The sequence below is a fragment of the Phyllobates terribilis genome, unplaced genomic scaffold (genome assembly GCF_046119375.1).
Source record: "Phyllobates terribilis strain yellow unplaced genomic scaffold, ASM4611937v1 Scaffold_33__1_contigs__length_13283291, whole genome shotgun sequence".
NCBI classification, from domain to species: Eukaryota; Metazoa; Chordata; class Amphibia; order Anura; family Dendrobatidae; genus Phyllobates; species Phyllobates terribilis.
In genome coordinates, this window is record NW_027362793.1 from 6,340,535 (window position 1) to 6,352,523 (window position 11,989).

An 11,989-nucleotide genomic window follows, 5' to 3' on the forward strand; every position below is an offset into this window, starting at 1 on the left:
CAACCGGCATGGATTAATATTGTGTGACCAACTTATGAGATTTCTGCTTCAAATCGTGCATCTAGTGTAAATAAAAAGAATTAAAAAGGCAAAAAAAAACCTGTATATTCACCTCTCCGGCGGCCCCCGGTCTCCTCCTCCTGGCCTCGTCCTCTCTCCTTGGGGTCCCGCGGTGTACTGGCAGGACCTGTGGTGACGTCATTTAGTCAGCTGATGTCCGCGGTCAGGTGATGGTTACGTGATCATCAGCTGACTAAATGACGTCACTGCAGGTCCAGCCAGTACACCGCGGGACGCCGAGGAGAGAGGACACGGCCGGGAGGAGACTGGGAGCCGGCGGAGACGCGAGTATGAATTTTTTTTTTTTTAATTTTTACCTTATAATTCTTTTTTAACTTGCAGGTACGATGGTACCCGGGTCAGATGAGAGTCTCCTCTTCTCCAGACCCGGGTACCAACCGAACATTGAACCGCATAATATCCTCATGTATACATGCAGATATTATGTGGTTCAATGCAAGTCAATGGGCGTGATTTCGCCGCAATGATAATCCGCAGAGGAAATTTCCGCAGCATGTGCACAGCACATGCGTATTATCATTGGGATACATGGCAGACAACTTAACAAGCGATTTTAATGCGGCTTCGCGGTGGAAACGCATTAAATCTGCATCAAGGGCACACAGCCTCATAAAAACAAGTTTTTACTACTTTTTTTGTGGTATAAGTTGAATATTTTCTTATCATTTCGGGGTACATATAACTTTTTGTTTGCTATTTATTCAATTTTTTTTCCCGGAAAGTAAAAACAGCAATTTTGTCGATGATTTTCTTTTTTTTTTTTTTACTCTTTACAAGGTTTACCGAACGGTACGAAATATATTAGAGATGTGCGAATCACTTTGCGGGACTCCGGTCTGTAGTCTCTGGCCACTGGCTTATCTTCCAGGATCCCCCGTGCGGCTTTTCATTAGCCGGCCAGACGCAGTCATCACTGCGGGGTGACGCAGCCTTGTGAACAGCTCCAGAGGCTGTAATGGGTTCGTGTCTCATCTGTAAACATCACGGATGAAACAAGTACGTGAAAAACGGACATTTGAGTGAGGCCTCAGGGTATATTCACTCTATGAAGAATGCAGGTTATGACCATTATAATGCAGCGTAAATTCAGGAAGATTTCATGCTTTTTTCATGCTTAGCAATTTTGATTTCTACGGGGGAAAAATGAAGAAAAAATGCTGCAAAAAACACACTGTGTGTTAAAAAAACTAACAAAACCAGTGCACCGCTGGAATAAAACTCTACAAATCTTTCATTCGGCTGTAAAGAAAACAAAACATAAGAAAAAAGCATTAAGTTAGACAAGATAAATGATGAATAAAGTTTAATATCGATATGGGACTGAATACAGATGACAGAAATCCATTTTTATCCACATTCAGAAACTCATCATCATCGAGTAATAACTTGTACAGGAGCATTTCCCGTAACATATTATGGAACAGTAACGGAGGGGAACATGTCGGCCTGTTTTTACATGCAGAAGTCGTGGTTTGGCTGTACAATCGCTGCTCCCTGGATAAAAATGATATTTTTCTTGAAGAGATCCGATCAGGGGAAATTTAGTACAGAAGCCATATGCAAAACAGGCTGAGAGTGCACTGGGGGTGTGTCCATGTCCTCAGAAGAACACACCCCCCTGCACTTGCAGATTTCTTATGATTGGCATATCGGATCTCTCCAAAGAATAAATATATAATCTTTCATTGGAGGACAAACGCCTACACAGCCGTACCACTGCTACAAATAGATACAGTGGTGGCCAAAAGTATTGGCACCCCTGCAATTCTGTCAGATAATACTCAGTTTCTTCCTGAAAATGATTGCAATCACAAATTCTTTGGTCTTATTATCTTCATTTAATTTGTCTTCAATGAAAAAACACAAAAAGAATTGTCCTAAAGCCAAATTGGATATAATTCCACACCAAACCTAAAAAAGGGGGTGGACAAAAGTATTGGCACTGTTTGAAAAATCATGTGATGCTTCTCTAATTCGTGTAATTAACAGCACCTGTAACTTACCTGTGGCACCTAACAGGTGTTGGCAATAACTAAATCACACTTGCAGCCAGTTAACATGGATTAAAGTTGACTCAACCTCTGTCCTGTGTCCTTGTGTGACCACATTGAGCATGGAGAAAAGAAAGAAGACCAAAGAACTGTCTGAAGACTTGAGAAACCGAATTGTGAGGAAGCATGAGCAATCTCCAGGCTACAAGTCCATCTCCAAAGACCTGAATGTTCCTGTGTCTTCCGTGCGCAGTGTCATCAAGAAGTGTAAAGCCCATGGTTCTGTGGCTAACCTCCCTAGATGTGGACGGAAAAGAAAAATTGACAAGAGATTTCAAGATTGTGCGGATGGTGGATAAAGAACCTCGACTAACATCCAAACAAGTTCAAGCTGCCCTGCAGTCCGAGGGTACAACAGTGTCAACCCGTACTATCCGTCGGTGTCTGAATGAAAAGGGACTGTATGGTAGGATACCCAGGAAGACCCCACTTCTTACCCCGAGACATAAAAAAGCCAGGCTGGAGTTTGCCAAAACTTACCTGAGAAAGCCTAAAACGTTTTGGAAGAATGTTCTCTGGTCAGATGAGACAAAAGTAGAGCTTTATGGGGAAAAAGCATCAACATAGAGTGTGCAGGAAAAAAAAAGAGGCATTCAAAGAAAAGAACACGGTCCCTACAGTCAAACATGGCGGAGGTTCCCTGATGTTTTGGGGTTGCTTTGCTGCCTCTGGCACTGGACTGCTTGACCATGTGCATGGCATTATGAAGTCTGAAGACTACCAACAACTTTTGCAGCATAATGTAGGGCCCAGTGTGAGAAAGCTGGGTCTCCCTCAGAGGTCATGGGTCTTCCAGCAGGACAATGACCCAAAACACACTTCCAAAAGCACTATAAAATGGTTTGAGAGAAAGCACTGGAGACTTCTAAGGTGGCCAGCAATGAGTCCAGACCTGAATCCCATAGAACACCTGTGGAGAGATCTCAAAATGGCAGTTTGGAGAAGGCACCCTTCAAATATCAGGGACCTGGAGCAGTTTGCCAAAGAAGAATGGTCTACAATTCCAGCAGAGCATTGTAAGAAACTCATTGATGGTTACCGGAAGCGGTTGTTCGCAGTTATTTTGGCTAAAGGTTGTGCAACCAAGTATTAGGCTGAGGATGCCAATACTTTTGTCTGGCCCATTTTTGGAGTTTTGTGTGAAATGATCCATGATTTGATTTTTGCTTCATTCTCTTTTGTGTTTTTTCCTTGCAAGCAAATTAAATGAAGAGAATAAGACCAAAGAATTTGTGATTGCAATAATTTTCAGGAAGAAACTGAGTATTATCTGACAGAATTGCAGGGGTGCCAATACGTATGGCCACCACTGTATGTGCAGACAGGTTCCCTTTAAGCAAATCCCTTTTAATCCTTCACAACTATCCCCAAAGTGCAACTTCACTTTCACCTACTAAACAAAATAACATAATAACAGCTTCTAAGACCAGTCGGCCGCTCGCTGTCAGCAACATTGTCTAATATCAAGCTCTCAATTCCTTACAAAAATGTTGAGCTCAATTTTAATAAAACTGCTCCCTCCCGAAAAAAAAATAAAAAATTAAAACTAAATTTTGACAGCATCTGTTGTATAAACTCCTATTATTAAGTATTAAGGGTAACCAGAAAAAAAAGTCACTATTGCAAAAAGGCACAAAGCAATTTTTGAAATAACAGTACGGTCATATAAAAAGATTCCTTTAACCTTAAAGGGTTTGTCCGGGAAAAACAAGCTGCCAATTATCCATTAATCGGTGGGGGTCCAGACGCCAGGACCCGAATTGATTGGCAGAACAGGGATTTTTTTTTTATCCGTTACAAATGGAGTCGATGCCAGAGCGCAACTCCGAAAAAGCCAAAGTAGCCCCATAGAGAATGAATGGAGAGGTAGTAGAGCAAGCGCACTGCTACTCCATTCATAGACCCTCACCGATCAATAAGTAACTTGTCACCTATCCCTTGTATAGGTGATAGCTTGGACAAACCCTTTAAATTCTAAAATTGACCGAGGAACTTGTTAGAAGTTAAGAGAACCTATATGTGTTGCTGCATTGGTGGGTTGATCTTAATCCAGCCATTGACCACATAAAAGGCAGCATGAAGCGGTTCGGTGAACGTAGCCGAGATGGTGTGCAGGCGTGTGACTTTTGAACAAAGTCTGTAGAAGGATAGCTGTCCGGCTTCATAGTCTAGAAACACTCCAACGCCACGCACGGCACCATCATCCGATTCGATCAGTGTACAATCAGAGTCATGGTAGACTTCGATGCGGTTATGACTCCAGATCATGCACCAGGACTTCTCGTTGTATCCTAGAAAGGCCTTTAAACCGGATCTCTCCATGGTGGGATAGGCAACGCCGACGGCTTTCACTCCGAACTTGCTTGTTTTCACTTCCCAAAAGTGTCTTCCTGAAGCGAAAGACTCGACGCTGAGGACCTGACTAGATTTAAACTGGTTTGGCGTGGTTTCTCGGTAGCGTTTTTCCATGGTGTACGATAGGCCTCTGAGGTCAGGTGAGAGACTGAGATAATTACTGGCGGTTTCTGCTTTTAGTAGTAAATCAACCTTGTACTGAAAATGGAACAACTTACTGGACAGAAAGAGCGGCAGGGAGTCGGAAACACTTTTTATGCATTTCTGTAAGAGTAAGGAAATCAGTAACCTGTCAAAGAAATGTCTGGCTGAGGCGGCTCTGTTGCCTACGTCGGTACTGCTTGTTGGGTCCTGTAAAACACAGAACAGATCCATTGTGCTGGAAGAAGCCTGATCTACTTCCAGGGACATCTCGGCTGCTCTCTTGCGGACAGAAACAATTTCGCCACATATCTGTTTGGCGACCTCTCTCAAATGTCTGCAGACTTCTTTCACCACATCGACGTGCGCTTCCAAAATGAGCTCGCTTAATTCGTTATGCAAGGCTTCTAAGTCTCTTTTCACTTGTGCTAGATTTTCTTCCTTGCTTTTGAAAACGCTGCGCAAGACACCCTCCATTTCCTTACAAGACGCACACTCTGCTTTTAAGCCCCGGAGAACAGTTTTCAGACGATCTTTTTCATGCTGAACGGCTTCTTCTAGGGGTCCGACGTCATGGTCTTTGTGTTCTGAGAAGCAGCAGGACGGACAGATGCAAGCCTGGTCGTTTACGCAGTAATACTTGAACATTTCGTTGTGGATGTGGCATTTTCTGCTCCTTATCGACGTGGCGGGGTCAACTAAAATATGTTCTTTGCTTTTGCTGTGGAGCTCCAGATGCTTGTGGCAGAATGAAGCTTCGCAGTGAAGACAAGTCCTGACGGCGGTGGAAGGGAACAGAAGACAATAGGTACACGGCACCTCCTCTGGGCTATGACAGCCCTTCACGGACTTATAATACTCCGCTATATTCCCCAGGTTAAAGTTGACCCGAGATAAAACATCGGCTGAACATATTCTCCGGCATTTGGGGCAAGAGTTATTTTTATCATCCATCTGCCGCTCAATCAACCTTTCGAGGCAGCCGCGGCAGAAGTTATGTCCACAGTCTAACATGACAGGGCTGGTGTAAATGTCCAAACAGATGGAGCAGGTCAGCTCGTAATCCAGTGTCATGGCTGCCATCGCTTCACACTCCGACAACAACTCCTTCCTACCAGTGGTTTCTAATGAAGACCGAAGGCGTTCAAGCGTGACCCGCAGATTTCAGAATCTGTTCAGAAGCGACTGAATGAAAAATAAGAGAAGCGCTAACAGAGAATCTTATAGTAAAATTACAAAATTGTGCCAGAAATACATTTATATTCCTTTTATTAAAATCAATGATATCCGTTTGTCAGAAACATTAAAAGCCGTGATGCTAATGTGAACAAAGCTCTAAAGCCGCTGCTGACCTCCAGCTGCCTACAGTCATCACTAGGGAGAGTTTAGGAGCTCACTGAATACGGACTCATTATTGAGGTCACACAAGAAGCAGTGACCTCCTGAGCTCCCTCTGGTGGTGGCTGCGTGCACAGAAAAACTTATAATTTAAAGGGGTTTTCTAGGACTTTACATTGCAGAGACAGGCTATCAATGGTTGAACAGGGGGTATCATTCGTCTGATGCAGGGAGCACAAAAGGGACCGTTGTGTCAGGTGCTGCCGTTGAGGGGCTGTGGGGGTCCAGTGTGAGATACAGGACTTTGCTATATAACGTTTTCATAAATCACTGTATTAGGGAAATCTGTGCTGTCAGCAGCTCGTGATGCTTAGGATCCTACAGCACTAAAAAGATGGTCGCCTGCGAACCAAGAAGCAGAGCCGGACGCGGCCTGGTGGTCTGTGCTGCAGATTAAATGGGGTTTTGCACCGCTATATGACCCCCAGCTGTAACCTCGCCCCCAGCCCTGACTGACAGCAGCTCAGCATTAGGGTCGGCTGTCAGTCGCGGTTACAGTCGCCATTCTCTATACACAGAGGGGCGACTGAACCAGGAACGCTACCGGGAGGAATAAAGTTCATTTCCTCCCGGCAGCGGGGCTCTCGTTGCCAGGCGGGTTCAGAACGGTGTTAACCTGCAGATTAACCCCATATCTGCAGGTTAATAGCGTTTTTTCATGTGACAGGTTCACTTTAAGGTATTATTCCATAGGATGGGGGGGGGGGCTTACTGATCGGTGAAGATCCGACCTCCATAAATCTCACCAATCCCGAGAAGAAATGTGCTCCGAGCAGAATAGGAGCGGTGGCTGGACTTGCGCTCCAATCATTCTCTATGGGACTGCCAGAAAAAGCAGAGCGAGCAGCGGGAGATCTCCACCAGTCGTGTAGAGAATGGATGGAAGGAAAGTGCAGGACCGGGAAATGCTGAGGCCTGGTCTCAGGATCCGTGGGGAAGCCAGATGTCGAGGAAGAGGATGTCAAGATGGAGGAGGATGTCAGGGTGGAGGAGGCTGTCGAGGAAGAGGATGTCAAGATGGAGGAGGCTGTCAGGGTGGGGGGAGACTCTCAGGGTGGGGGGAGACTCTCAGGGTGGAGGAGGATGTCAGGGTGGAGGAGGATGTCAGGGTGGAGGAGGATGTCAGGGTGGAGGAGGCTGTCAGGGTGGAGGAGGATGTCAGGGTGGAGGAGGCTGCTAGGGTGGAGGAGGCTGCTAGGGTGGAGGAGGCTGCTAGGGTGGAGGAGGATGTCAGGGTGGAGGAGGATGTCAGGGTGGAGGAGGATGTCATGGTAGGGGAGGATGTCAGGGTGGAGGAGGATGTCAGGGTGGAGGAGGATGTCAAGGTGGAGGAGGATGTCAAGGTGGAGGAGGATGTCAAGGTGGAGGAGGATGTCAGGGTGGAGGAGGATGTCAGGGTGGAGGAGGCTGTCAGGGTGGAGGAGGATGCCAGGGTGGAGGAGGCTGCCAGGGTGGAGGAGGCTGCCAGGGTGGAGGAGGATGCCAGGGTGGAGGAGGATGCCAGGGTGGAGGAGGACGCCAGGGTGGAGGAGGACGTCAGGGTGGAGGAGGACGTCAGGGTGGAGGAGGACGTCAGGATGGTGGAGGCTGTAATGGAGGAAAATGCCAGGAAGGAGGAGTCTGTTAGGGTGGATGAGGCTAGGATGGAGTAGGCTGTCAGGAAGGGGGATGCTGTCAGGGTGGGGGAGGCTATCAGGAAGGAGGAGGTTGTCAGGATGGAGGAGGCTTTCAGAGTGCAGGAGGCTGTCAGGGTGGAGGAGGATGTCAGGGTGTTGGAGGATGTCAGGAAGGAGGAGGTTGTCAGGATGGAGGAGGCTTTCAGAGTGCAGGAGGCTGTCAGGGTGGAGGAGGATGTCAGGGTGTTGGAGGATGTCAGGGTGGAGGAGGATGTCAGGGTGGAGGAGGATGTCAGGGAGGAGGAGGCTGGAATGGAGTAAAATGCCAGGAAGGAGAAGTCTGTTAGGATGGAGTAGGCTGTCAGGAAGGGGGATGCTGTCAGGATGGAAGAGGCTGTCAGGGTGGAAGAGGCTGTCAGGGTGGAAGAGGCTGTCAGGGTGGGGGAGCATGTCAGGGTGGGGGAGCATGTCAGGGTGGGGGAGCATGTCAGGGTGGGGGAGCATGTCAGGGTGGGGGAGCATGTCAGGGTGGGGGAGGCTGTGAGGGTAGGGGAGGCTGTGAGGGTAGGGGTAGCCGTCAGGGTAGGGGTAGCCGTCAGGGTAGGGGTAGCCGTCAGGGTAGGGGTAGCCGTCAGGGTGGAGGAGGATGTCAGGGAGGAGAAGAATGTCAGGGTGTAGGAGGTTGTCAGGATGGAGGAGGCTGTCAAGGTGGAGGAGGCTGGAATGGAGGAAAATGCCAGGAAGGAGGAGTCCGTTAGGGTGGAGGAGGCTAGGATGGAGTAGGCTGTCAGGAAGGGGTATGCTGTCAGGGTGGGGGAGGCTATCAGGAAGGAGGAGGTTGTCAGGATGGAGGAGGCTGTCAGGGTGGAGGAGGATGTCAGGGTGGAGGAGGATGTCAGGGTAGGGGAGACTGTCAGGGTAGGGGAGGATGTCAGGGTAGGGGAGGCTTGTCAGGGTGGAGGAGGCCGTCAGGGTGGAGGAGGATGTCAGGGTGGAGGCGGCAGTCAGAGTGGAGGAGGCTGTCAGGGTGGAGGAGGCTGTCAGGGTGGAGGAGGAGGTCAGGGTGGAGGAGGAGGTCAGGGTGGAGGAGGCTGTCAGGGTGGAGGAGGAGGTCAGGGTGGAGGAGGAGGTCAGGGTGGAGGAGGCCGTCAGGGTGGTGTTTTCCTATAGTGGTCACTGTGTACACTGACAGACCGCAGAGCCGTTATTACTCCGGTGTCCGCAGCCTCTCACACGGCCTCTCCGGCCTCACTCCCCTCAGCTATAATCACTGTGTCCGGCCGTTTCCCGCCCCCGGCCCGAGCAGCCACCTACCTGTGTCCCGCCTGTGAGGCGACTGTGTGAGGTGACGGTTATGGCGCCAAAACCCTCCGCTGTGCAGCTTAACAAACTGTTAGTCCTAGAGCGGCGCTGATTGGTTGATTTGTTTAACGCCAGAGCTGATTGGCTGCCGCAGTGTGTGAGCGGTTCTTCCTCGGCTGGCTGGGCGCAGTTGTCTCCTGGACGTCGGTGCGGTAAGTCGCAGGCGGAGCGCAGTGTGTCTGTGTGTTATAGGCCCGAGGCCTGCACGGTGATAATCACCGATAGTTACGTATGGAGGCTTCATTCACACCAGGTGTGCGGTTATCATGTACACCGGGAGATCTCCCAGCACATATAGTAAGGGGGTCTTTACACCCCCAGAGCACACCGAGGCTTCTGTATAGAAAAGCTCAGCAGCCACTGTCTGTACATGGGCATCCTGCAAACCTCCAGCACTGCTAGGAGTGTGTGACAGTATACTGCACAGTGTTAGGGACCTGGCGCCATGTAATCACCCCTGACATGTACAGTGTAACCTAATATTCTATTAAAAATCTACATTTATTTGATATACAAATGAGGGGCTTCAGTGCCCCCCGGAGCACTCTGAGGGCTGATCGGAGTACACAGCGCCCACACCCCGTCCTCCTCACTGAAGCCCCTCGCTCTCTACACTTTCGGGGGCGGATTGCATTGTGAGCACTGACACTGCAGACACACGACAACCCCCTGATCCCCCCCGCCGTTCCTCCGAACCTTTCTGGCGGGGACACGTGCGGTCCTCACTGGAGGACACAGGCAGTGGTGAGTTAGCAAATGACTATATAAGTTTTTTTAATTATATTTTACCACCACTTATGACATTTAAAAAATGCGTGTTCAGCCCCTTTAAAAAATAAAATTCAGAAATTCATCCCTTTAAGGTGTTTTGCGACTTCACTATTGGGGTCCCTGCACCCGACTTGATGTCCCTGAATACGATAACGGCAGCCAAGTGCAAGTGGTGGCGATGTCAGTGCGACCGTGGACTTACTGTCACTTGCATCTGGGGGGCGACACTGTCAGCTTTAGAGCATTTGACAGGCGGGAGGGGTGGGGTACATACTTGCACAGCATGTAAGATCCCTTTCATTTCATGGCTATAAAAACTGCAAGAATAAGTTATAGATATCCAAGCGGATCGGCCATATCTACGCTCAGATCCTTTCTGTCTGCAGCAGGAGCCTCTCCCCACTGCTCAGTCCTCGCTGAAGAATGGAAAAAATATGAAATTAAGGTCCAGTTTTTTGTGTGATTTGTGTCTTTTTTTCTCCTCTTTGCCAGACATCTACCACCGCTCTCAATAGTCTCCTGGAAGCCGTGGACAATGGCGGACACTTTCCTGAAGAAGCCAATCATCGGCTCTTTGTGTAAGGCCATGTACCAAAAGCCAACGGGGCAGCACTGTGGACATGACCGGGGTGACACGATGGACGAGCTGCCGAGGGCTGAGGATAACGGGAGCGTTGACATGGACAGCCTTATAGGAACGGTGACCGTTCTGCTGGAGGAGATGAAGACACTCAAAGACCAGACAGAAATGGTGAAAGGCGACATCAAAGCCTTGTGCCACATGTTCCTCGACTCCGTGCTGGAATCGATGATATTCATGGAGGCCAACATTGACCACCAGAAGGTGCAGATGTTTACAGAAATGATGGACAAAATACTTGCTCTGAAGGAGAGGGAAAGCAACTTATCCCAGGAGATAAAACGCGTGGAGGATCTGTGCAGCCAGGTGGATCCCGTGGCCTTCATGCAGAACCTAAAGAGCTACGAAGAGAAGACCGAACACCAGGCCGGACTGACCAAACACCAGGCCGGACCGCCGCCCCTGGACACAGACATCATTCTCTTCTCCCTGATATTTAAGAAAAATTTGGAAAACTTTGCAAACTTTATCCACAGATGGTTGGCCTCCTATTGCCCCCACCTTAGGTATAAAGCTAGCTTCCTGCTGAACAAGGCCACGGTCGGTAGAGGCCTCCTGGTGTCGCCTACCGGCAGAGCCGTCTGGTATGTCAAGAGTAAAAGAGAGCCGGGTCCGGGGAGATTCAAGACCTGCAACGTCCTCGGCGATGCCGCCTTCTCGTCCGGAAAACACTACTGGGAAGTGAACGGAAGCAAGATGGGCGTGAAGAGCGTTGGCGTGGCCTACCCGTCTATGGAGAAGGAAGGTCTGGAATCGTATCTAGGGTACAACCAGAAGTCTTGGTGTCTGACCTGGTGCTGCGGGTACATGGAGGTCTGCCACGACTCGCAGCGCAGGGAGGTCGCCTCTGAAGGAGCCGAACCGTCCTCCGTGGCCGTGTACCTGGACTACCAGGCCGGATCTCCTTCTACCGGATCCACAACCCAATCGGGCATCTCTACACCTTCTTCGCCAGCTTCACTGAACCTCTCCACCCCGCTTTCTACGTGGTCAAAGGATCCATCAAGATTAACTGTTAGAGGTCTCCTGCGTGGAAAGAGATCTGATGTGAAGGATAAAAGTTTCTAAAAAAAAAAGAGCGATCCATAGACACCGAGATTGAATGACGCCGACTGCGGGGGTTCGCTCCCGTTCTCTGCTGTGCTGAATACTCGGCCCCCTCCATCACTTACAACATTTCCCAGCATCGCTTGCTATGAGCAGAATATACCTTTAACAGGGAGAAAAAAAAATCAAGATTCCTGAGTAATTAAAGTAGAAAAACATGGCTGCTTACTTCCTAAAACAGCGCCACCCTGCTGCCAGGTCGTGTCTGGTATTGTAGCTCAGCTCCATACATAAATGAGACCAGGCTGCAATACCAGACACGACCTGTGGAGAGGTGCGGCGCTGTTTGTGGGAGAGAGCCGCCATGTTTTTCTAATTATGGGCAACCTGATTACTATCATGGCGCCCAATTATTATTTTTTTTCCAATTTTGATATCTATTCAGAGAGGGAGGTGCCGGGGATTGTACATCGTCTCGGGTCAGAGGTAGATTATGGGTCATTTTGCTCAGTAGTTGTGCATGATGG

At 49.0% G+C, this 11,989-nt stretch overlaps 1 protein-coding gene and 1 pseudogene across 1 annotated transcript; one reads left to right on the forward strand and one right to left on the reverse strand.

Annotated features, from left to right (window-relative positions):
- Positions 1-4,145: 4,145 nt before the first annotated feature.
- LOC141180590 (E3 ubiquitin/ISG15 ligase TRIM25-like) lies at positions 4,146-5,711 on the reverse strand. The gene has a single exon (XM_073660683.1). The coding sequence runs from the start codon at positions 5,709-5,711 to the stop codon at positions 4,146-4,148; it is 1,566 nt and encodes a 521-aa protein (XP_073516784.1).
- Positions 5,712-10,310: 4,599 nt separating this feature from the next.
- On the forward strand, positions 10,311-11,434 carry LOC141180591 (zinc-binding protein A33-like; annotated as a pseudogene).
- The last annotated feature ends 555 nt before the right edge of the window (positions 11,435-11,989 follow it).